This window comes from Bos mutus, chromosome 6 (genome assembly GCF_027580195.1).
Source record: "Bos mutus isolate GX-2022 chromosome 6, NWIPB_WYAK_1.1, whole genome shotgun sequence".
Lineage (NCBI taxonomy): Eukaryota > Metazoa > Chordata > Mammalia > Artiodactyla > Bovidae > Bos > Bos mutus.
In genome coordinates, this window is record NC_091622.1 from 99,165,421 (window position 1) to 99,192,152 (window position 26,732).

The 26,732-nt window shown below is 39.7% G+C and overlaps 1 protein-coding gene across 1 annotated transcript in view; it reads left to right on the forward strand.

Annotated features, from left to right (window-relative positions):
* Positions 1–26,491, forward strand: part of CDS1 (CDP-diacylglycerol synthase 1) — a 78,386-nt gene extending 51,895 nt beyond the window's left edge. Inside the window, exons 6-13 of the mRNA XM_005892757.3 lie at positions 1,584–1,642; positions 3,436–3,518; positions 6,101–6,188; positions 8,787–8,855; positions 11,914–12,066; positions 13,452–13,571; positions 16,276–16,379; positions 23,662–26,491. Of these exons, the coding sequence (XP_005892819.3) occupies positions 1,584–1,642; positions 3,436–3,518; positions 6,101–6,188; positions 8,787–8,855; positions 11,914–12,066; positions 13,452–13,571; positions 16,276–16,379; positions 23,662–23,791 (806 nt within the window). The 3' untranslated portion in view covers positions 23,792–26,491. The remainder of the gene's footprint in view (positions 1–1,583; positions 1,643–3,435; positions 3,519–6,100; positions 6,189–8,786; positions 8,856–11,913; positions 12,067–13,451; positions 13,572–16,275; positions 16,380–23,661) is intronic.
* Positions 26,492–26,732: the final 241 nt, after the last annotated feature.

A 26,732-nucleotide genomic window follows, 5' to 3' on the forward strand; every position in this document is an offset into this window, starting at 1 on the left:
TAGGTATGCAAAGTATAGTGTTTATTTCACATGGGATAGATTAGTTGACCATTTGTTTTCTCTCAGAGAACTCATTTTCTAAAGATATTGCCAAATAGAATGCATGCATGGCTATTTAGTTGAAATTAAACTTGGTTCATGCATTTCTAACATCTGCTGCTGCTAAGTCACTTCAGTCGTGTCCGACTCTGTGCAACCCCATAGATGGCAGCCCACCAGGCTCCCCCGTCCCTGGGATTCTCCAGGCAAGAACACTGGAGTGGGTTGCCATTTCCTTCTCCTTCTAACATCTACTTCTGTAAAAAAAATTATCTTCAGAACTTTACTGATGTAGTGGGCAAAAAAGTGTATCATAGTGCCTCCTCATTATTTAATATAGAATTATTAGATTTCTACTTCACTAGGTGGGCTACCCAGGTGGCTCAGTGGTAAAGAATCTGCCTGCCAATGCCGGTGACGCAGGTTTGATCTCTGGGTCTGGAAGATCCCCTGGAGAAGGAAATGGCGACCCACTCCAGTATTCTTGCCTGGAGAATCCCATGGACAGAGGCGCCTGGTGGGCTACAGTCGATGGGATCGTGCAAGAGTCAGATACAGTTTAGCAACTAAACAACAACAACAAAAGTTCATTAGGTAGAATTTTTATTTAGTAAAATTTTATTGTAATTAATTTATAGACTATAGACAGAAACACACATACTGTTTGTGCATCTTGAAATTGTTAAGAGTATTTTGTTTTACTGTAATCATTATAATATGCTTCTGAGAATTTTTGAATCACTCTTAACCTGAATCTTGAGGATAATGGTTTATGGAACCACATGACTCTTAAGGGTCAATAGAATCTAAGGGTTTAACTCCTTTTTAGCTCCATGATTCACAGTAAATTAATCAAGTCCTTTGTGTATTTTTCTTCATCTGTAAAGTGGAGATAATAATAGGTAACTACATCATAGGAATGTTGAAAGGATTAAATGAGTTAATACTTATAAAAGGCTTAGACAAGTACATGGAACATAATAAGTGTTCAAAGATGTAGAGATTTAAACATTCTATATGTATACTTGATGGAATGATACAGTGAATACATTTTAGTGAACTGAAATTCAGGGTCCAATTTTCCATGTCCGCACATTAGCAAGGGACTGACTCAATTAATGTAGGAGATGCTTATTGAATTTATGGCATGGACTATATCAGGCATTTTGGAGAATACAGGATCATTTCCCTCAAGAAATTTCTATTCAAAATGCTTGATGTAAGAGTCCTGTCCACGAGACCAGGGTTTGATCCTTGGGCCAGAAAGCTCCCCTGGAGAAGGAAATGGTAACCTATGGCAGTGTTCTTGCCTGGGAAATTCCATGGACAGAGAAGCCTGGCAGGCTACATACAGTCCATGGGGTTGCAAAGAGTTGGACAAGATTTAGTGACTCAACAATAATGTAAGAGTAGGAGAGATGGTGTATGAGTGAGTAGCCAACGTATAGCTAGATGTGGTATAGAAATTTGGCTTCTATGAACTCACTGAATCTTAAAATTTGTAACAGATTACACAACAAGCACATGTTTTTGTTCTTGAACAGGTTTCTGCATGTTTGTGCTGAGCTTGGTGAAGAAACATTACCGTCTGCAGTTTTATATGGTGTGTATTAAGCATAATTTTGTAGTTACTATATGTAATAAAAACCTTCACCTTTATTTTTTTTCCTGTAGTGAGAAAATAGGATCTAATCTGCTAATTGCCTAAATGTGAGGGGTATTTGAATTTTGGATGACTAATATTTATAAATGTTTGAAGTTGAAAAATTTTTCGAGGACTCAAAATTTTTAACTGTTTCCAAAGTTTCCTAAAAATTTTTCCTTTGAATATTTTCAAAGGCTGTAAAATTAAAGTCAAGTATTTGGGTTCCCTAAATATGTAGGAATTTGAGGTGTTTCCATAGTCTCCTGAACAGTTAATAAGTCTCAGAAACATCTGTCATATATTGGTATGGAAAGGACCTGTGTCTACCTGTGCTTAGCCTAGGCATAAGGGGAACAGAGCTTACGTTTCCCTGGTAGCTACGGTTAGCTGTACAGTTGCATGATTTCTTTTGGCCAAAAGTATTTCCTTCAATGTATCCTTGAACAGTGTTCAGTGTCTTATGAAATGAATCGCTCTATATGATGACCTCTTATTTTCTTAAAAGGTAGCTAATGATAAGAGTGTAAAATGACAAATGTAGTATCTATAAATTCACGTATTTGCTAGGTTTGTTGTGAATTTGGGGTATAATTCCTATTCTTCATGCTTTGCTTTTCTCCATTAAGACATCCTGCTGAGCGCCGTTGTTGGAAAATTATAGTATTTCTTACATTTCTAATTTCTGGGGATCTTGAGAAAAAGGAAACAGTAAAATTCTCAGTTAAAATCTAGAAACCATCAAGACAAATTAGAAATAATAGAATCTGCTATGAAGATGGTACCTATTGGGAAAAATCATTTATGCATATTGAAGCAATCCAAGACAGAATTGGATCACTTAAGCAGATGAAAACAAAACAGAACAACCAATGTAATACACTGTTTGCTGAAATGAAAGATAGGTTTATTATGAATAAATCAAAATAAGAATTTTGAAAAGTCCTTTTATAACTTTCAATGAAAATTATGAGAGACTTCCCTGGCGGTCCAGTGGTTAAGCCTCCACAATTCCAATGCAGGGGTTGCAGGTTTGATCCTTGATTGGGGAACTGAGATCCTGCATGCTGTGCGGCAAAAAAGAAAAAAAATTATGAGACTAATACATAGAAATATTAGCCCTTTTTGTTCACATTCTACTCATATTAATGACGCTAAAAGTAGCTAAAGTGGCTGTCTCTCAGAATTGATGAAACAGACGCCTTTTGACAATTTAAAATGGAATACTGTCATTGAACAGAGCTGTGAAGATCAGCTTTCAAGTATGAAAAGATTGGATTTAAGGGCAATTGCTCCCTGCTGGTTTGAATCATTTGAAGTTATAAATAACTCTTTATGGGAAAATGTTAACCATAGTGAACTCAGGGAAAAATCGTTTTCAGCGTTTCTAGTAACTAGAGAATGCAGTCAGAGTAGAATTTTAGTTCTTATCTGAATGCCAGAGCAATACTGCAAGCTTGTCATTACCACTTTAATCTCATGGTTCAAGATGATGGTATATTTGTTAATAGATGTGTAGCTCGGTATTACTAGCATTCCATTTTTGTGTAAATTAAGGTTACTTTGTTGAATATTTTTCATGGTTCTCAGGTTTCAGGAGGCACCAAAATGAAGGTAATTTACTAATGGCATTTATTTTGTATGACCTTATCTTATGAAATTTGACCAGTAGTCGTGCTAGGAATTTGCTGTTGCTTCGTGGCCTGCCCTGATCTCTTGTGCTCATTACTGTTGTGTTGTTGGGCTATTAACAGTTCGCATGGACTCATGTCACCTTACTGATAACAGTTACTCAGTCACATCTTGTCATCCAAAATCTGTTTGAAGGCATGATATGGTAAGGGGACAGTATATGCTGCTTTATATTTATATATATTTATAGCACTTTGAAAGCTCTTTTACCCTGGACAGTTTCTTACAGGGATTTCTACTAAAATGTCCTATTTGTTGTCATTCTTTTCCATTAAAATAAGTTCCCCTTAACTGTTTGACTGGATTCCCTGGTGGCTCAGGCCGTAAAGAGTCTGCCTGCAATGCAGGAGACCCGGGTTCAATCCCTGAGTCGGGAAGAATCCCCTGGTGAAGGAAATGGCAACCCACTCCACTATTCTTGCCTGATAAAGCCCACGGATGGAGGAGCCTGGCAGGCTATAGTCCGTAAGGTCACAAAGAGTCGGACACGACTGAGTGACTTCACTTCTAACTGTTTGACCACTGAAGACAAATGCTTTGTTATCAACTGGAAAACTTCCTTTTTCAGGTTTTCAGTAAAATGCAGAAAATCCTCATAAAAGCTCCAAATAATTAAATACATTTTCAGGTGTTACTATACTTTAACATGACTCTCTTTTAAAAACAAAGAGTCGAGTTTAAAGAGTGTACTGTTTACATGGAATGCAAGAAGAAGGGGAAAGTTTGCTTTTCAGCAGACAGTGAGCTGGCAATGCATTTTCTTTGGGTGAAAGGTGGGTTAGTTCTCCTCTGCCTTTGTAGAGGTGTAGAGTATCCAGGTTTCAAGTATTTGGAGTTACTTGCTAGTAACTTACTTGGAGTGGCTTGCAGATTGAGAAAGCATTTTTATTAGTTAAAAATTAGCTTGCTGCTGCTGCTGCTGCTGCTGCTAAGTCACTTCAGTCGTGTCCAACTCTGTGCGACCCCCTAGACGGCAGCCCACCAGGCTCCCCCGTCCATGGGATTTTCCAGGCAAGAGTACTGGAGTGGGGTGCCATTGCCTTCTCTGAAAAATTAGCTTAAGTTAAAACAATTATTATTATTTAAAAATAAGAGTGGAGAAAAACTTAAGATTTTAAGAAATCTGACCATATTTTTTCCACCTTCTTTTGAAACACAGTAACTAAAAACTTTTATAATCGGTAAGTTTAGTCAAGATAAATTTGTTTCCTTGACAGGTTGGTGTTTTTTTATGTATATGTGTGCAAAAAATTGGAATCATTTTAAGACTGCCTTCCATATACAAACTTTTCATTGATGGGAGGCAGTCACTGAAATTAGTAGGTTCTGTACAGTTAGTAGGGTTTAATGCCCCTGTGGGCTAAGATAGACGGAGAAGGCAGTGGCACCCCACCCCAGTACTCTTGCCTGGATAATCCCATGGACAGAGGAGCCTGGTGGGCTACAGTCCTTGGGGCTGCACAGAGTTGGACACAACTGAGTGACTTCACTTTCACTTTTCACTTTCATGCAATGGAGAAGGCAATGGCAACCCACTCCAGTACTCTTGCCTGGAGAATCCCATGGACAGAGGAGCCTGGTGGGCTACAGTCCTTGGGGCCGCACAGAGTCGGACATGACTGAGTGACTTCACTTTCACTTTTCACTTTCATGCAATGGAGAAGGAAATGGCAACCCACTCCTCTGTTCTTGCCTGGAGAATCCCAGGGACAGAGGAGCCTGTTGGGCTGCCGTCTGTGGGGTCACACAGAGTCAGATACGACTGACGCGACTTAGCAGCAGCAGGCTAAGATAGATTGGACAAGAGCTTGGTGTAAGTTTATCAGATTATACTCTGACTCATTTGTATTTTGAAAGGCTGCTTTTAAAAATTCTTTATACTACTGTAACTTGTTCCTATTGACTGAAAAAAAAAAAGATGCATGATGTGAGAATTGAGTTAAGTTTTATTTGGAGCCAAATGAGGACTATGTAGCCCAGAGACAGTTTCTCAGATAACTCTGAGAAAGTTTTTCAGATGGCTCCGAGGAACTGCTCTAAGGAGGTCAGAGGGGAGGTCAGTATACATACGATTTCAGTGAGGGGGACACATGCCATCAAGCACGCATTTTGGCAGAAGGTTGCTACTAGTCACGAGGAGTAGCTGTCTCTGTTAAGGATTTCAGTGCTTTTCTAGATATGAGAGTGAGTCTGACATAAGCAATTTGCCTCATAAAATCTCCTCCTAAAAAAATTGTCTAACTCTCTGAGGGCCTGTTCTGCCAGTTTTACCTGGAGCACAGAGTGCCTTACTCCTGACCTTTGCCCTGAATTCCTTTCAGGATGTGTTAAAGGTCAGCAGAGGTCAGCAATGGCAGTGACTAGTGACCTAATTCTTGTAGAGCCAGATGGCGAGTGACAGTTTTTAGTTGGCATTCCTCATAAAATGGAAATTTGAAAGTCCATAGCTATAGAAATTGATTAACTGTCAAATTGATTATTTAATATTTTCAGTAGCAATATTCTTCTAGTATGTTTATAGATTTTGCTCTGCCTAACTGCTAAATGGGCAAATTTGGTTGATAATTATTGTGTCTATTCATCTTTTAGCATGTGTTATGTTCTAGACTAGGCTGCAGTGTCATCTAAAGGGTTATTGCATTGGTTCATTGAGTCAAAACCTGTGTAAATATTTGCCATTTAATCTTACAGACTTCTTTCTGCTGACTTTTTTTTTTTTTCCCTAAGGTTCCTTGTTCCAATATCAAGTGTTATTTGCAATGACATAACTGCTTACATTTTTGGATTTTTTTTTGGAAGAACTCCGTTAATTAAGGTAATGGAAAAACACCACAAGCAAGCCTTTACCATAACCTAGATGATTAGCTACTGGAAAAAATTCCCAACAGTTTGGTGCAGTTACATGTTGTTGATTTCTCAGGCATTTTGATTTTCCTTAGCTACCCTCAGCAGCCACAGTGTTGAGGGTGGAAGTCTGCATTTCCCAATGATTCCATCTGGGTTTTTCATCAGCTGTTCTCTTGACTCCTCGTCATTCATCCTCTTCTGTGAAGGCTCATGTCATTTTCCCCTGGCTTCTTTCCCTTGGCTGTCATGTGGTTTTTTTATTCTCCTCGCAACAACCCTCTGAACAGGCCTGTCCATGACTTTGCTTTCCTCTCAAGCCATCTCATTTGTCTCCTCCTTTACTGAGTTGTTTGAAGGTGTATGATATACCAGCATCACATAATCATGTCCATTTTCAAGACTTGTATACCCAAATTCATTAAAAAAACAATTGAGGTTCTACAATAAAAACCATCGATGAATAATGCAAGTGATAAGGAGAAGTGAAGCTCAGAGACCGGAAAATACACACGAGGAGACCGTGTTGTTTTGTGTTAGATTTGGTTCTGTTTGGCTTCCCGGGTGGCACCAGTGGTAAAGAACCCACCAGCCAATGCAGGAGACTTAAGAGACGAGGGTTCGATCCCTGGGTCAGGAAGATCCCCTGGAGGAGGGCTCGGCAACCCACTCCAACATTCTTGCCTGGAGAATCCAATGGACAGAGGAGCCTGGTGGGCTACAGTTTGTGGGGTCACAAAGAGGCGGACACGACTGAAGTGACTTAGCACAGCACAGCAGCCAATGGAGGCAAAGAAGGAAGTGAAGTGATTTTTAAGTTCCTGTCTGGGGTAAAAAAAAAAAAAAATCAATTTCTCATATAAAGACAGACCATTTTATAGAACTGGTTGCTTCAGAAAATAAAAGCTTTTCATGTTGGGGCCTTACAAAGGAATTACTTGGTTTATATGTTGGGCCAGGTCCTCTGTGACATTCCCACAAATGCATTAAGTGGCTGTTTGGAAGTTATGACATGAAGGCATTTTTGGAGGAACTGAGACAATTATTCGGATAGAAAACTTGTTTGTTCAGAGTGATGTGAGGATAGTTTATCGTTCCCAGAAGAGTGTGTGGACTGCTTGTCCTTCAAAAACACCTTCCTTAAATGTTTCCCTACATAGGAGTCCAGTACATAGCGTCAAGCTGAGCTGTAGGGACACTGGCCAGCAAATTATATATTTTTAAAGTTTCTAAAGTTGCTCCAGCACAAGAGTGAGTGGTGAAGTAGTCAAGGATTCTATACCAGCTGAGAAGTTGTTGACTCAGGAGCCCTCAGAGGCTGTAGGAGACTTACTGTTTGATTTTAAGCGTCAGTTTCTAGTGAATTACAAGGCTGAATTAGTTGTATAATGCAGCCAGATGTAATTAAGCAAGTTAACCCTGAAATCAATACGATAGGGTCAATTTAATTTGATAAGCTCTCTTTAAAATAGTCAGCAGGCACTTTTGAATTTGAGTCAGCTGCTGTTTCATGACAACAATACTGAATTATCTTAAGAGGTGGTGTATACCAGTTGCTCACCTATGATGGAATTATTGTCAGATTGGTCAAGAAAGGCTTTGTGCTTTGTAAACTTTGGGCTGAGACTTCATGTACTTTAGCATATTACCCATTTCTATGTCAGAATCTTCCCTCTGCTATTTGTTTGGCTTCCGTCCTCACTGATCCACTGAAAGGATTCTTACAGAGTCCACCAGAGTGCTTTCCTGATCATCAGAACCCAGTCCTTATTTTCCAGAGCATCTCAGCAGTTAGCACTGTCTACTCTTTTTCTCCTGCTCCTGCTTCACCAAGTTCAAGACTTTCCTCCGGGTTTCTCTCCCTGAATGCTCCAAGGACTAATAAACAATAATTGCAACCTGAAACAAATTGCAAAGGTATACAAAATACCAAAGTATCCTTAGAAGCACAATATATTTCTTCATAGAGTATGACATATTCTGACCAAAGGAAGGAGGATATGTGCCCACTTGTGGGGCTAATCTGCACCTGGGCTATGGAGTATTTGGCCATTTCAGAAAGAGGTCTGCTGTGAGCACGGCATTTGGGAATATGTGATGGTCTGGGGCTCTGCAGTGTTCATGCGTTGCTGTACTCGTCCTACTTTTGATCCATAGTAAGTCAACACAGACCCTGTATACTTAGAATAACTAGATCTTGGCCTTATTTCAAGAACTACAGTATTCTGGGAGTTTATATAAGCATGAACATCATGGGACAGTTATTACAGCATAGAGTTTATAGCCCTTTGAGTGATGAAAACAAATTGAGGCAATTTATAGAAACAGATATTCACAATATGTCAGATGTATGAGGGCCTAATATGTGTTAGACACTACTAGAGAGATTCACACAAATTAAACACAATCATGGACTGAGGGAAAAAGCGTTGCAAAGTCTTTTCAATACGAGAAAAAGGAGAGGTGTACAGGGTATTATGGGAATTCACTGAACATATGTATCTGTGTTTTGTGAGTGCAGTAACTCTTTTAAATTTTATTTAATATAAAAAATAAATATCTTTTTCAGTTGTCTCCTAAGAAGACTTGGGAAGGATTCATTGGTGGTTTCTTTTCCACAGTTATCTTTGGATTCATTGTGAGTTTTACTCGGATTTTTATTTTATATTTTGAGAAATGGTAGCAAGTTTATTAATCTATTCTAAACCTAAAGGCATTAAACCATAAAATGCTAATAATGTAGTAACTGAAGCCCACTTAACAGAATCCACAGTCATACCTTGGAGATACTGTGGCTTCAGTTCCAGCCCACCACAGTAAAGCAAGTAGTGGGGTTAAAGTGAGTCACATGAATGTTTTATAAAGTGTGTATAAAAGTTACGTTTACATTTTACTGTTAGTCCTTTAAGTGTGGAATCGCATTATAGCTTAAAGAACAATGTACATACCTTAATTTTAAAATACTTTGTAGGCCCCCCACCCCCCAGGAAAAAAAAAAACAAACCTTCTAACTAACCATCGTCTGAGCCTTCAGTAAGTCATCTTTTTGCTGGTGGAGAACCTTGCCCTGATGGTGATGCTGCTGACTGATCAGGATGGTGGTTGTTAAAGGCTGTGGTGGCTCTGGAAATCTCTTAAAATAAGACAACAGTGAAGTACGCCGTGCTGATTGTCTCTTCTTTCGTGAATGATCTCTCTGTAGCGTGCAATGCTGATAGCATTTTGCCCTCAGCATGACTTCCTTCAGAAGTGGAGTCCGTCTTCTCAAATCCTGCTGCTGCTTTATCAAACAAGGTTATGTCATCGCCTATAGCCTTTGTTGTCATTTCAACAGTCTTCACAGCATCTTCACCAGGAATAGAGCTCCTCTCAAGAAACCACTTTGTTTCCTCATTCATCACAAGTGATTCCTCATCCATGGCAGTTGTATAAGGAGATTGCAGCAATTCCCCCCTTATTCAGGCTCCACTTCTCATTGCAGTTCTTTCCTATTTTACCACATTTATAGTTACTTCCTCCGCTAAAGTCTTGCTGTTGGAAAAATGGTGCTGTTAGGCTTGTTTGAGGCGGGGTTGCCATAAACCTTCAATTTGTTAAAAACACAAAACTTGGGAAGCACAATAAAGTGAGTGCAATAGAACGAGGTATGTCCGTATTCTCTAGCCCAGCAGCTCTCATCCTGGCCTGTATCAAAATCAACTGGGGAGCTTCTGTAACATTCATGTTCCAGCCCTCTGCCAGCTCAATTAACTCCCTCAGCTGATTCTCATACACAGCTAGGCTTGAGACCCTTTGTTGTATTCTGGTAGTTTCTAATAGCTGTGCAGCCTTTGGGGGACACAGATGCTGGGACAGGCGGTGGCTTTGAGTAAAAGCAGAGACTGCAAATGATGTTGAAAAGTTCTGCCTCCTTCACACTTGCCAGCTGCTTCACTTAATGGGTGTTTGTGGCTGTGAGCCCAGTTTACAGAAAAAGTTTGTTAAAAATAATTGATGTTCACTTTTGGCTGTGAATATGGATATTGTTAATGTTTTAAAAAATAGTGTATAATTATGGAATTTAGGTTTTTTATTCAAAGGTGTCTTGTGAGAATCAAGAAAATGTACAGAAAAATGGCTGGATATAAGATAAATATACCAAAAAATTACTGCCAGGAAGTTTAATTTTTAAGTCATGTCCCTTAACAGTTCTAGAATATATTCTGTAGCCAAATATAGGGTACTTACTAACAACACGGGGCTTTGAGAGGGAGCAAATACACACATAAATGGAAATGAGCCAGGCTGGATGGGAAAACCATCATAATTCCTTTCTTTATCAGTTTAGTTCATTCTCAATGAAAATTCCAGTAGAATTTTAAAAATTATGCCAGTGTTTATTTGGTAGAATGTTGATAGTAATTCATAAATAGGATAATGGAAAGGGACCTGGTCCTATCTAATGTTTATACAGTATGAAGCAAGGATAACTAGAATATTATTAAGTTAAATACTACTACAAGAATCTGGTATCATTAAAGACAATTTAGAAATTCTAAACAGCCATATCACTGGATAGGACCAAGGATAGGACCAAAGAAAATAAAGAGCGATACTAAAAGAATGTGATGCATGATAAAATAATGAGAAAAATATATATATATATATATATATATATATTTATATATTGAGAAGGCAATGGCACCCCACTCCAGTAACTCTTGCTTGGAAAATCCCATGGACGGAGGAGCCTGTTAGGCTCCAACCCATGGGGTCGCTATGAGTCGGACACAACAGAGCGACTTCACTTTCACTTTTCACCTTCATGCATTGGAGAAGGCAATGGCAACCCCCTCCAGTGTTCTTGCCTGGAGAATCCCAGGGACAGGGGAGCCTGGTGGGCTGCCGTCTATGGGGTCGCACAGAGTCGGACACGACTGAAGTGACTTAGCATAGCATAGCATATATTAATAAGTAATTTTGGGGAAACTGGTTGTTTGGAAGCAAAATCACTATATATCCATTCCCAGTGTTATATTTACACTTCTGTTAACCATTCTTGAGCAATATAATGGTGTGAGTGTCGCAGAGAAAGGAAATGAACTAGCACTTTAAATTTATAATAAGATATTTTGCTTTTATATATCTTCTTCTGTGGCTGAGAACAGATAGCTTTAAAAATTGCAATGATGCGTCCAGAGAAAGAATAATTTAGTAACCATTTTCTGGGTTTTTCACCTCTGCTGTTTTCTTAGCAATTTTGAATTACTGGTTATTTTTTATTGATGAAATTAATATAACCTTTATGTAAGAAGCTTCAGCCCTGTACTGTCCCATATCTTTATAATTCTTAGCTTCTGTTGACATTAAGTACGTTTTTTAAAAAAAGTACAACCTTGCTATAATGCTTGTTTATATGCTTGTCTAAATGCTCAAATCAATTTTTTATCTTTTTCCCCTTCCCTCTTATTGTCATACTGAGATTATAATAACACTGATTTTCAAAAATTTTTGATTTCCTGATGGCTTTTCAAAGTCTTTCATTGTGTCGCTTATGATCATTTAACTTTAAATATACGTAGCAGAATGAGAATGCAAGGAAAACTTGGCATTCTGTTTCTGGCCTTTCTGACACACAACACATATACATTAAAATTTTAGTATATACATATTTCTGTTCCATTTACTGTTTTATGAACGCTCACTTTGTCATTTAGGCTGCTTACGTGTTGTCCAAATACCAGTACTTTGTCTGCCCAGTGGAATACCGAAGTGATGTAAACTCCTTCGTTACGGAGTGTGAACCCTCAGAACTTTTTCAGCTTCAGAGTTACTCACTTCCTCCCTTTCTGAAGGCAGTGTTGAGACGGGTAAGTTAAACGTGGGAGGGACCCTCCCTCCCGAAGGTTAAGCTTCCTTTAAAAGTAAAATTAAGATTTTCACAAGAAATCAATTTCTACAGAATTTTTAGTTATAGAATACCAAAGTGGTTTCACTGACTGCTTGGCATCAATCGTATATCCTATTCTCTGGGGGTTTCCCCTTCTTGAACATAAAATGAATATTACTATCACAAACTAATTATCCGTTAGAAACTTACTTGCCTAATGGTTTGAATACTGGTGGTAATTTATTTTGTGTTTGTCTTAGAAACATCTTTCAGCATCTTTTAGATTTCTACAAAGCAGTGATAAGTTATAATGAGTTTTATGTGTAACTGGTATAAATGGATTCAATTTAAAACTTCTTTTTTGTGATGCCTCATGGTTTGCTAGCTCTTAATTCCCTGACCAGGAATTGAACCCAGGCCCCAGCAGGGAAAGCACTAAGTCCTAGCCACTGGACCACCTGTTTCAGGGATTCCTTGAAGTATTTTATTATTAACTGAAGTTAATTTTTGAGAAGAAAAGGTTAACCAACAAATTATTTCTCTACTTGAATGCTAGATACACTGATTGCGAGAATTTTTTCAGTGTTCAAGCCATCTGTTATCTGCTAGAGAATTCTTTGATTCTGTCAGTCTTTGATTGGGATGAGCCCATTGCTTTGAGAACAAGTCCAAAGATTGGAGTTCTTAGTGATCTTTTGTAAATCACACCCATGATGCACTTTCTCAAATGTGTAATTTCAGTTTGTTTAAAGTGGACTAAGAACTAAGAATTTACGAAATAATTTGACTGTAGAATTCTTCTCGATTTTTATGATTTTTTCTCTAAATCTTTTATGATTGTCTTCCTGATGCTCATTTTGTCAGCCTTTTTAAGCATTTTACTTTCAGGTGTTTCCACAGCATTTAACTTAATTTTAAAAGAAGGATCAACTTTCCCCTCATTTTGTCATATAAGACTAAAGCTAAATAAAATGCACAATCAAAATATATATTATATGATTACAGAAACAACTGTAAAAAACAATTTCAGAGATTAATTGAGTTTTGGTGATCCTGCAACCCAAGTGATGTATAAATCCCTAGACAGATTAGAAAGCAGCCTGTTAGATTTTCGTACACCAGGTGCTTTCAGTATCCTTACAGAGGGAATGGGGCATATAGGCTGAATAAACAAAGGATAGTACGAGCTTACAACATTGATTTTTTTCCTGTGATCTTGAAAATTTGTGAAATTAATAAAAATATGGCATATGCTCTTGAGTTCCTGTTTATATCACGGTTCTTAGTTTAGGTGGCATGCTCAGATACATTTCTCATGCAGTTAGCTCCAACCCCTCTTTTTTTTTTTTTTTTTAACCTCTTTAGGAAACAGTGAGCATGTACCCTTTCCAGATACACAGCATTGCTCTTTCCACGTTTGCATCTTTGATTGGTCCATTCGGAGGCTTCTTTGCCAGCGGATTCAAAAGAGCTTTCAAAATCAAGGTATGTGTCTAGATTCTTTGTTAGAGTGTTATAGAATATGATTAGAGCATGTAAGACGGTTGGAATTGGTTCTCTTTTGGTCTCCCACGTTAAGCCCCTGGGCAAAAGCTTTTCCACCCTGTATGTGTCAGCCTTACAGAGTATCTTCTTTCTTGTTAGGTTTTGGTCGTGCCATGTTAATGCATCTTAAAGTATCACATCACCCTCTCTTCTTGAAATGGCACATGTCCCTTAATATTGGGACAGACACAGAATCTTGGTCCTGCAGGTGTTCATCCAAGAATCCGGCCACGAATTGTGTTAAGTGTAGTGTCCTGCATGTCCCACGAAGGGACATGCAGGAGAGTCCTGGGATCTGTGACTGTGGATTCTCCAGATCAAGGGGCATCAGACTCTTTCTGTAAAGGCCAAGCCATCTGTTAATAGTAGTGCTGTTGCAAACCACTCAACTCTGAATTCTTCCATGGTAGTGAGAGAGTCCCATGGACAAAATATCAATGAATGGGTGTGGCTGTGTTTTAATAAACTTTACTTACAGAAAACAGGCAGTGGGCTGGATTTGGTCTGTGGGACATAGTCTGCTGGTCCCTGTTCCAGATACTTAAAATCAGCCCTGTGTTTTAAGTTAGAATCTCATAAAGTGAAATAATGGCCTATTATCTCAGCTTTCCTCACGTGGCTTCACTAAGACTTGACTGTTGTGCCGTCGGGAGTTAGAGTGGCTTCTGCAGGTGGGGGCAATCTGGGCAGGCTTCTTTGAGGAGGTGATGTTTGAGCAGGGATCTGGGGAAAGGATGATGAGTCCTGCAGAGAAATTGAAGGAAGGGAGTTCCAGGGAAAGCACTGGAGCAGAGGAGCCTTCACAGAGGGAAGGTGAAGAAGAAGAGCATGGCCACAGTAGAGAGTAGATTGGACTACAGAGTGGATGGGGCCAGATCCCAGGGAAATAAGTACCTGAACTCAGAGAGCATTTGCAACGGGGACATCCTACCTTAGGTGCATATAATACACAGAAATGTGCAAGATGTTGTCCGCACTGATGCTCACCACCTACTTGGGGAGATAATTTATATCCACAAAGGGCCACAGCAGTAGCTGTGCAAGACAAGAGGCCTGAAAAGGCTGCAAAGAGTAGAGCAGGGCTGAGTCACCACAGTTCTCCCGTGCTTGGGTCAGTAGGGGTGAGACGGAAGGAAATGTGTTGGCAAAAAATTAACCCAAGAGTTTTTCGATCATTTTTTCAAAGGGAGAAATGTTATGTTTAGAATGGTATTTTCATTTATTTATTTATTGGATTGCCACTCCAGTATTCTTGCCTGGAGAATCCCATGAACAGAGGAGCCTAGCAGGCTGTGTCCATGGGGTTGTGGAGTATTGTACATGACCGAAGTGACTTGGCACGCGTGCATAATTGCTTTACAGTGTTATGTTAGTTTCTGCTGTGCACCAACGTGAGTCTACTCTATGTATACATATGTCCCTCCCTCTTGAGCTTCCATCCAACCCCCGCCCCCCGCGATCCTACTCCTCAAGGTCATCACAGAGCATCAAACTGAGCTCCTTGTGGAATACACAGCAGCTTCCCGCTAGCTATTTTATTTGCTTTAATAGTCTCCAGTCCAAGGTTTCTTGTTGAATGATGAGATTTCTTTTCATGTCTGAAATGAAGGTATAATTGCGGTTACATTTTAGACGTTTTTCAGGTTGCCTGAGTAAATGAGAAGAACAGTTGGTCATTTCCATTTCCTGGGCACTGACACATTTCCATTTCCTGGATAGATCTGTTCAAGGTCAACTTGCAGAGGCTGATTAATGAGTCCCTCCATTTGGCCATTTAATGGACTAACATGTCCCAAATTAATTAGCTGTTTTGATTTTCTTTTGTACCCCAACACTTAAAAAAAAGAAGAAATATTCATCACAGTAGTAAAATATTTATTTCAGCATAAGAACTATTAGGATAAACATGAGCTAGAACCAGTTGTACATCTGTCAACAACACTAAAATAGCACCCTCCCAATAGTTGCTGATAAAACAGAAGAGCAGGATATACGATTAGTAATAGCTGACAGCTTTTTTTATTTAGAAAAAGTTTTATTAACTGAAAAAAGTTAGTACTAGATTGATTCAATATTTAAATAGTGTTATTTGAAAGCTTTGGCTTGGGACTTCCGTGGCAGCCCAATGGTTAAGACCCCCCTGCTTCCACAGCGGGTGTGGGTTGGATCCCTAAAAAGGAAGCAGCAACAACATAGAAAGCTGTGGGTCAGTTCAGTAACCATTCCAGCATGATTCTAACATATTCCAAAGGTACGGTTTAAATCTGTTGGATATGTTCTAATAAGTTTGTATTTATGTGTGCTTAGTCGCTCAGTAGAGTCTGACTCTTTGCGACCTCATGGACTGTAGCCCGCCAGGTTCCTTTGTCTGTGGGGATTCTCCAAGCAAGAATGCTTACAGTGGGTTGCCATGCTCTCCTCCAGGAGATCGTCCCAACTCAGGGATCGAACCGTCTCCCGCATTGTGGGTGGATTCTTTACTGTCTGAGCCACCAGGGAAGCCCTTATATTTAATAGGAAAATCCAATAGTAAAGTATTTTCCTTGAAGTCCGTGATGTCAAGGAGACATTTACAGATAGAAATTTTATAGCAGGTGATTTTTGAGAATTTACTAATATGTTTGTTGGTTTTTTTTTCCTGAAGGATTTTGCAAACACCATTCCTGGACATGGCGGGATAATGGACAGATTTGATTGCCAGTACTTGATGGCAACTTTCGTGCATGTGTACATCACAAGTTTTATAAGGTACTTTTAGATTTTTAAAAACTGTTTTGTTAGATGATTTCTCTGAGCTCTCATTCCCATAGGCATTAGTTTGAATTCGTTACTTTTTCTGTCACTGGTATTCCATAATAGTGAAAGGGATGGTGGCTCCTGGCTCTGTGTCACACTGTTGCCTTGGGCGATAGGATTAAAATGTAATTATTTTTCTTAGATTTGAACAGCTTAAAAAATAGTATATGTCATAGTCTAATAGGACTGAGTTAAAATTCAGTCAGGGTGGATGCATGGGACTGGGTTTGGAACAGGAGGAGATTTCATTTCTCAACTGTGGACGCTGTGATGGTCAACACTGAGGGTTAAAAAGGAGGACAGAATTCATCCAGCCCACTAGTTACTGCTTGAGTATCGGTTACGTGTTGGGGAATGTTCTCGGCACGGATGTAATAGAGGACAAAACAAACCAGTCCCCGTCTTCAGCTTATTTTCTCGTTGGGGAGTTGGAGGGAGAAGGGGCAGGAGTGGATAACAAATATAGCTTGTTTGGTGGTTGTAAGAGCATGGAGAAAAAGCAGTCTAGGGGATTTATGGACGTGTGTGTGTGTTGAGGGTGGGAGTGGAGAGGTGAGGCAGGGTGATTGGAGAGTGTTGCTGTTTTATATGGGTGCTTTATTCTCATTATTAAACTTTAATGTTTTGGGTCTGCCCTAAAACGCCAGTCTGGGGTGTGAAGGCTAACAACATCAACCACATGCTAACTTTTTTTCTATCATGGTCTCTACTGGTGTCTGAGCCTAGAAAACCTGTAGTTTTGAATATTTCTGAACCCAGAAAACCTGTTATTTGGAGGCAAACTCATATTTATAGCCCCTAAATACGCATTTTAAATATATACCCATAGTAGTGTGAGCGTTTTTGTATTAACCTTTATTTTCCTTGAGCAGTTTTGTTAGGAGTTTATTTCATTAATCTTTTCAAAGAGTCAGATTCTGACTTGAACTTTCTCTGTTGTGTGTTTGTTTTCCATTTCATGATGTCTACTCTCATCTTTCCTTCCTTTATCTTTAAAAAAATTTTTTATTGGTGTACAGTTGCTTTACAGTGTTGTTAGTTTCAGGTATACAGCGAAGTGAATCAGGTATGCATTTATTCATATGCTTTCAGATTCGTTCCCCATATAGTTTATTATAGAATATTGAGTAGAGTGCCCTGTGTTATAGAGTAGGTCCTAGTTAGTTATCTATTTTATATATAGCAGTGTGTGCATGTTAATCCCAAACTCCTAATTTATCCCCTGCGTCCAGCATTTCCCTTTTGGTAAACATAAGTTTGTTTTCAAAATCTGTGAGTGTTTCTGTTTTGTAAATAAGTTCATTTGTATCATTTTTAAAAATTAGATTTCCCATATGAGTAATACCACGGTATTTGACTGACTTCACATAGTATGATAATCTCTAGGTCCATTTGTGTTGTTGCAAATGGCATTATTTTCTTCTATTTTATGACTCATATTCCATTGTATATCTGTACCACATCTTCTTTATCCATTCCTCTTTTGATGGACATTTGTAAATAGTGCTGCAGTGAACATTGGGGTGCATGTATCTTTTTGAATTACAGTTTTCTCTGGATATATACCCAGGAGTGGGATTGCTGGATCATATGGTGGCTCTACTTTTAGTTTTTTAAAGAATCTGCATCCTGTTCTCCATAGTGGTTGTACCAATTTACATTCCCACCAACACTCTCTCCAGTATTTATTGTTTGTAGATCTTTTGGTGATGGGCTTTCTGACAGGTGTGGGGTGATACCTTATTGTAGTTTTGATTTGCATTTCTCGGATAATTAGTGATGTTAAGCATCTTTTCATGTGCTTTTTGGCCATCTGTATGTCTTCTTTGAAGAAAGAACTATTTAGATCTTCCGCCCATTTTTTGATTGGGTTGTTTCTTTCTCTTTTTTTTGACATAGAGCTGCATGAGCTGTTTGTTTATTTTGGAGACTAGTCCCTTGCCAGTCGCTTTGTCTGCACATGTTTTCTCCCATTCTGTGGGTTGTCTTTTTGTTTTGTTCGTGGTTTACTTTGCTGTGCAAAAGCTTTTAAGCATAATTAGTTCCCATTTGCTTATTTTTGTTTCTATTTTCAATAGTCTAGGAGGTGGATCCAAAAAGATCTTGCTGCAGTTTATGTCAAAGACTGTTTTGCCTATGTTTTCCTGTAAGAGTTTTTATGGTGTCTAGCCTTACATTTCGGTCTTTGATCCATTTGAGTTTATTTGTGTGTGTGTGTTAGAGAATGTTCTAATTTCACCCTTTTACATGTAGTTGTCCAGTTTTCCCAGCACCACTTATTGAAGAGACTGTCTTTTCTCCATTGGATATTCTTGCCTCCTTTGTGATAGATCAGGTGCCCATGGGTGCATGGGTTTATTTCTGAGTTTTCTATCGGTTTCATTTCTGTTTTTGTGTTCTTTATCTTCCTTAAGTTTGAATTTTCTGTTCCTTTTCCAGCTTCTTGAGATAAAGCTTAGGTTACTGATTTTCAGGTTTCTTGTCTAATCTGTTCATCTAACACTATATATTTCTTATTAACTACTGCTTTTTGAGTGCTCTTTTTAATACTCTTTAAGTACTGTCATCCCACATTTGTATTTTCATTATTCAGCTACAAATATTTTTTGATCTCCAGTATTATATCTTCTTTGACATGGAATTATTTACAAGTTCATTGATTCACTTTCAAAGAAATGGAGATTTTCTCATTCTTCTTTATTGATTTTTGCTTTAATTCTGTGACCAGAAAACATACTCTGTTATTTCACTGAGACTTGCTCTGTGCTCAAGCACATGGTCTACTCAGATACACATTCCACGTGTGCATGAGGCAAGTGCTGCAAGTCCACTGAGGGGGAGTTCAGCTAAATCCTCTGTACTGATTTTTTGGTTTGGTTTTCCATCTGCTTGCTCCATCAGTTATGAAGAGAGCTTTGTCAGAATCTCCCAGTTTTTGCTTTATAGATATTGAGGTTGTGTTAGTTGTATACAGTGTATACACTGTTGAATCACTCCTAATGTCATATAATATTCATCTTTATATACTACCTGTTTAAAGCTTATTTTGTGGAAGATAAGTATAGCAACATCAGCCTACTTTGATTAATGTTTGCATAGTATTTCTTTGTCTGTCCTTTTATATCTTATGTGCCTTTTCCCTTATATTTAAAGTGTGTTTTTCTTCTCACAAGTGTATAACTGGATTTTGTTTGCTTTTATAACCCAGTTGACAGTCTTTGTCTTTTTAATTGGAGTATTTAATTGCCGAGGTCCAGCCCTGGCTGATCCAGGGTATTCGAAGGGGAGATGGCGTTGGCGACCTATTCAAATGTTAATTAGAGATATAAAGAGTAATAGAATGAGGATAGCTCAGTAGGAAAATTCAGTGGAGAAAAGAAGCTGAGTAGCTTGGTTTACGCGGAAAATCAATATAACCCGTGACACCAGGTTAGCTCTGACCATGGAGGCCGCAGGCGCCCTCTCGAATAGCGGAAGGTGCCCCACCTTAGACACCTTCTCGAGTGGGTCTTAGAAGCCCAGGCAAATAAATGGTCGCAGAGGATATCTGCGCTCCAGATGGAGACTCAGCTGGAAATTGAGGGGAAGAATGACATGGGGAGACCAAGTTTTGGTGAGCAAGGCCCGTAGCTTTATTTTCAACAGGGGCTTATATACCCTAAATTACACATAGAGGATAATAGGGGATGCAAAGTCAGCAGTCTTTGATCCTTATCAAAAACCAGGGTTTCTTTCCTGCAAATTTATCGTATACAAATGGTTTAGATGATTTACATCATCTTCTGGCCAGAAGGCCTATTAACATTTTATGACTCTTGACAAAGACTTATCAACCGTAAGACTTATTTTCTCTAAGAGTAATTATTTTAAGGTTTGGCGCCATCTTCTGAAGATAAAATTGCATTCCTATAGGGCGGATGTGTAATGGGTTTACAACAAAGGGAAAGAATTTATTACCTTAAGGGTCTAAAGTTACTAATACCAAGGCCACTACTTATTTTTTCTACATACCAACTATTAATTAATACACATTCAAGGATACAATTCAGGGGATGTGAAAACTTGGCAACAAGCATTGGCTCATCAATGAAATCTTTTACTAGTTTTATTCTGACAGTTTCTAACTCTCTGAGAGGCTCTAAGCTATTTGAATATCTTAAGCTTCCCGTGCCTCTCGAGGCTGGGAGACTGTAAACAATCGTATGCATAGCTGTAGGAGTCCAGGTAAACTTGTCAGGCGAGTTAGAGAGCTATCTGAGGGGTTTGGATTTAAACACTCCTAATTGCCCAGGAACTTTTATTAATTGGAGCTGTAAGTTAACTCTTTGACAGAGAGAGCGAGATGGTGGTGGGGGACAGCCCCCAGTAAAGTCAGAGGTGAGAGCACAAAGCAATAAAGTAGGCAGACTCTGGTTTTTTTGGGGGGTGGATGCTCGAGAATATCCGGGGGGACTCCTGAGGCTCGATCCCGCCTTTGCGTATGCCGAGCCTCCTTCCTCATGACCTTTGTCACGAGTGGAATGCCTCACCGGCTCCCGGCATTTAATCCATTTGCGTATGACTTATTCACTGATCTATTTGAGTATTAGTAATTACTGATTAAATCCTTAGAACTCTTTCTTTTCCGAAGATGGTCAGCTTTTAGAGCGTTAACACATACTTTTTTTGCTTTTTGATCTGCTGTTCTCTCAGTAGGAAAAAGTCATGCTGAGCTTGGTTGTCCTCCATTTGAAAGTAAATATTTAGATGATTAGAAATACGGTGCTAGAGCCAGTGTGCAGCTAGCTGGGAGCACCTGCTGACAGTTTTGCATTTAGCTGAACTTGCTTGAACAGCCTTCCCTTTCTCTGGGGGCCCCTACTCTGGGTTTATGTTATGAAATTGCTGAGTCTTGTGAAGAAATATAAGACGAGCTGTGTCTTGATGTGAGTAGACTGTGGTTGTGGTAGACTTATGGCTTCAGGGTTTTGGGAAATGATTTGAGCCTCGTGCACAAAGGTGTGACCTAGGAGACAGCTAATTCATGCTATTGTGCAGTTTTCTGAATCTAAGATTTTCTCTGTGATACCACTCTACAGCAAATATTTCTTTGTTGCTGGGTTTTCTACTTCTTATAATTCCATCTGAACTGAAGTTGTTTAGTCACTAAGTCATGTCCGACTCTTTTGGGACTCCACGGACTGTCGCCCACCAGGCTCCTTGGTCCATGCAATTCTCAGGCAAGAATACTAGAGTGGGTTGCCATTTCCTTCTCCAGGGGATCTTCCTGACCCAAGGATGGAACCTGAGTCTCCTGCATTGGTAGGTGGATCCTTTACCACTGAGCCACCAGGGAAGCCCTTGAACTGAAGAGTCCTTATCATAAGTCATAAATTTAATTACCTGTGTAAATGTCTTTCTCAGAATTCTGTGCCGTTCTCCATCTATTACTTGTGTCTTGCTTATTTTTCCCATTGGATTTCCTGAAAAGTAAACCTACTGTGCTTTTCCTGTTCAAGTGGATTGTAGGAATTGCAAAGAATAGTACATATGCATTATGGTCTGAATGAGGTGCATTCTGAATTTGACAAAATAGCACTTTGGCAGTGTAAGTATAGAAAGTGATCTGTAGCTTACAGATGGATTGAGTGCTAGTCCAAAAGGTAGGAAATTGCACGCCCCTGCCTGTCACAGCGTCTCAGGATAGAACAGTGTGAAATCCTGGTTGAGACCTTTTCTGACTCAGAGTGTACCAGGGGAGGGTGTAGAGAGAAGGGCTGGTGTAGGGATGCTGGAGAAGCCTAGGGAGAGGCCCCTGCATGGTACCTGGTGGAGAGCAGTCACAGCCCAGTGGATACTTAACGCTGCCTGGGCTTATTTCCTCCCCAGTGGGAGTGGGACTGCTGGGTAAGGTGGATAAGGCAGGCAGGGTTCTCCAGCTCCCTGTCCTCCTTTCAGCTAAAGCAGGGTGGGTGCGAGTGTGGATGTTCAGTCATGTCCAACTCTTTATGACCCCATGGACTGTAGCCTGCCAGGCTCCTCTGTCCATGAAATTTTCCAGGTAAGAATACTCCAGTGGGTTGCCATTTCCTACTCCAAGGCACCTTTGCAACTCAGTGATCGAACTGGAGTCTCTAGCAACTCCTGCATTGGCAGGTAGATTCTTTACCACCGGCTCCACAGCTGAAGCAGAGCCCCTTTTATTTTGTTTCTATTGGGGTTTACCCAAGACCTTCTTTGAACAAAGGCTGTTGTTCCCACTGTAGATCCCAGGTGGCGGCTTCAGTGCAGGCTCAGGACTATGTGTATTCTTTCAACAAAACACCTTCTTTGTCTGACGTTTCTTTGAAGCAAAAATATTTATATTATTTTCATGTTCTCTTCTAGTTTATCTTCATCCACCAGGAACTGTGCTCCTTTTCTTACAGAATGGTTTCTGTGTCTTGTCCAGTCTCAGGTTTTGTTATCAACCTTCGCTTCTAACTCAGGTTGCCCTTTTGAGAAGTTGTGTGGAACGTTTAGATCTGCACCCCATCAATGCCTCGTATTGACCCTGTCTTCTGTGTTTGTGCATTTCTCCCACATCTACCCTGCACGCCTTTCAGTGGAGAGTTCTAGGTTTTTTTCCCCCCTCTGACGCTAACATTAAAGTGAGCTCTGAGTAAGAGCTGTTTTCAGTTCTGTTAAGATTGATCCTTTGCACTTAAATGCATGACTTATTTTATCTTTCAAAAATACTTATTTGTGGCGTTGGGTCTTTGTTGCTGTGTCCGGGCTTTCTCTAGTTGTGGTGCGTGGGCTTCTCATTGTGGTGTCTTGTTGCGGAGCACAGGCTCAGTATTTGTGGCGCACAGCCTTTACCTGCTCCTTGGCATGTGCAATCTTCCCAGATCAGGGATCAAAACCGTTTCCCCTGCATTGGCAGGCGGATCCTATCCATTGTACCACCAAAAGGGAAAGTGTTAGTCACTCAGTTGTGTCTGACTCTTTGCGACCCCATGGACTGTAGCCTGCCAGGCTCCTCTGTCCATAGAATCTGGAATACTGGAGTGGGGAGCCATTCCCTTCTCCAGAGGATCTTTCCGACCCACGGATCAAACCCAGGTCTCCTGCATTGTAGGCAGATTCTTTACTGTCTGAGCCCCTATTGTGCCACCAGGCAAGTCCTAAAGGCATGGTTTATTTTAAACACAAGTCTATGCTGCCTTCAGCTCTCTCAAAATAGTGTGAACTTTGTCTTTTCTGCTGTTACCAGGGGTCCGAATCCCAGCAAAGTGCTGCAGCAGCTGTTGGTGCTTCAACCAGAACAGCAGTTAAATATCTATAAAACACTGAAGACTCATCTCACTGAGAAGGGGATACTACAGCCCACCTTGAAGGTATAATTGGAGCCAGAGAGGGATGGACTAACAATAAAGAATTCTCCAGGAAAGCACTGACAGATGACATTTTTCTAATTGTACAGAGAAACAGTTGAAAATGCAATGGATTGAAGTTTTACAGACATGAATGTTTCCTCTCTGAAGTTACTGTGAATATTTAACACTTTCTTGGTCTAAGTTATGAAATAAGTAGCAAATGGAGGGCAAAATGTCTTGTACTTTTTCTAAAGTGTATTTTCTGATGTTAACTTCCTTCCCATTACTTGCTCGGTTTCGTCACTTAAAAGACTTGTATTTTAAAGAGTCACACACGATGAAATGAGTACATTGAGGATGTCTTGAGGTTGCACCTGGCGGTGTGCCCTTTCCACAAATATTTACCTTTGTAGTCGGAGCCGTTCTTCACTTTCAGCAAAACGTTTTATGTAAGGCACAATAGGAAGCTAGTTCTCCTCCACTTCCTCCTCTTTCAGTCTGAAGTATTTTCTGAAGGGCTGATTTGGATCCAAAAAAAGAATAACTGTCCACTTTTCAAAGAAGTAATTATTTGCCAGGGGAAAACATTCCACTTTTAGGTAGGTTTGAAATTCAAGAGAGAGGGGCTGAAGTTTCTACCACGATTGGTTTGCTTGAAAGAGCCGACATCAGACTACTTTGATAAAATGGTTTGGAAAAAAACAGGATCTTCTCAAAAGCTTTCAAGAGAAATGGGAGAATTCCGCTGGGAAGAACGGATGTGCGCGTGCTCCACCCATCATCTCAACAGACCGGCCGTCAGGAGGCAGCACTGGAGGATGGCACGTGCACAGCCGCCTCTTGGTTGACTTCTCTGCCTTCGTTTCCCTGTGAGCTGGTCTCCGTAAGTTCTGTACCCACGGACATCAGCATATAAGGTAGTGAGGAGGGGTGGTGACCGAGGCAGAGCAGGGGGTGCTCTGCTCTGGAGAGCAACGCCCCCCCCCCCCCCCACCAAGATGCAGCTCCACACGCCTGGGTCTCAGGTGCCTGGCTCCTGGTTCCCGTGCAGCCCACCGGACACTCCCCTGGGACGAAGCAAGATCTGCCTGGAAACCCCATCCCAGACAGGCTCCATGGTAGCAGCTAATTTTTGTCACGTTCCTCTTTCACATCATGTCACAAAACCCGAAGTCATCAGCTGGTGTTTCTTCCTTCCAACAACAAAAATCAGGCGGAAGTGATTCCCACCAAGAACAAAAAGCACACGAATGCCAAACCTTCCCTTTGGGGGACTGGACACTGTAACCAGAGGAGAATACATTTCTTCTCAGTGGATGTCAATAATCTACTGTTGCTGTGTGCTCACTACAACCGTATTTATTGTATTGAACGGTCAGCACAAAACCTTCAAAAATTGCCTAGTGCCCCTTGGCTAAGTGTTTGGAGAGCAGAAGTTGATATATTTTAAAGAATGTTTTGTTAATGAAAAGGGTACATATTTTTGTTTAAATCAGAAACAAATTTCAATTATTTTATATTTCTGTTCTACAACTCTACTTAAAATAAAAAAATTGCGGATATGCCTGGGTTCCACAGATGTAAACTAGCAGCCTTATCACGTGTACCGCATGATTGTGGTGGATATAGTTAAACTCAGTCCCAAGAGTCTAATGTCTTGGTTTGGCATGCACTTAGTTCATCACCACTGAATGTGTGCAGTCAGCCTTATTCCACACTATTCCATAAACACCTAGAATTGGCCCTGGAAATGTTATTACAGAAGGAAGTGATCATTTTTAAAATCAAGCTACCTTCAGGTTAATTTTCAACATCGCTTTTTTTTTTTTTTTCGCTTTTTTTTACTTGCTGCATTAAAAGCCCCAAATGTGGATCATAAGAGAATTTTACTTACCAAAGTTTAAAAAATATTGTAATAGGAACTTCTGTTGAAAACTTGGCGATTTGCACAATAAGAACTTCTTGGAGAAAATGCAGTTCCCTCTGCATTTTTCTTTAGTGATGAGTGAAGTATTGCAATATAGAATTATGAGAGCATTACTGAATACATGTATTATAAAATTGATACTATTATAAACAAAATCTGAAGCTAGAAATATTTGGGGTCACAGTAATAGCTATCCTCAAATATACTTTTAGAGTTGGGTGTATATTATTCTATATGTAAAAAAAATTCTTAATTTTAACAGAGCTCTAAAGATTGACCTTTTTAGTGTACTTTTATAGCATGTATATTAAAATAGAATATATTTTAGCAAGAATAAAGTTTGGCAAAGATTGCCATAAAACCCTGACTTTGATCACTTTTGTATTTGCACTCTGAAGAGGGTTTAAATTCCAGTGTAGCAAATGTGATGGCAGAAAAAGTGGAAGACTACGAAGTTCCTTTATAGTGATGGCTAAGTGTTCCAGTCCGCTGTTGGGAGAGGGGCTCTGAGGGTCCTGACTGTTCAGTGCAGATGTTTCCTCAGTGCTTCTCCCCTCGTGGTGATGGGTATACATTTACTGTCTGAGAATAAAAAACTACACACACACCCCCTTTTATTTTTACAGTATCTCTTCATTTGTAATTTGGTTTGAACAAAGAAAATGTCACCTATCAGGGGAAAAGAAAAAGTAGAATCAGTGTATACCTACTGTATATGGCTGGAAGATAGCTTATGATATGTGTCAGTCCATTCTCTGAACCTCTTACTCAGACAGGAAAATAAACAAATCACATTTGAACTCTGTTGTGCGTTCTCTCTTTGGAGAAACATTTCATTCAGCAAGTACAGAAACAGTGTATACTCCGTCACCAACACCTACAGTGACATCTTCAGGGCAGGGGAGTAAATAAGCTCGGCTGATCATTAAACATGGTTGTTGAGAGGTGATATCCTCTTGATAGAAAGAGGACCGAATGTCTTGGGTATGTCTTAGTTTGTAATTGCTATTTATTTTTGTGAATTTTTATTCATCATCACTA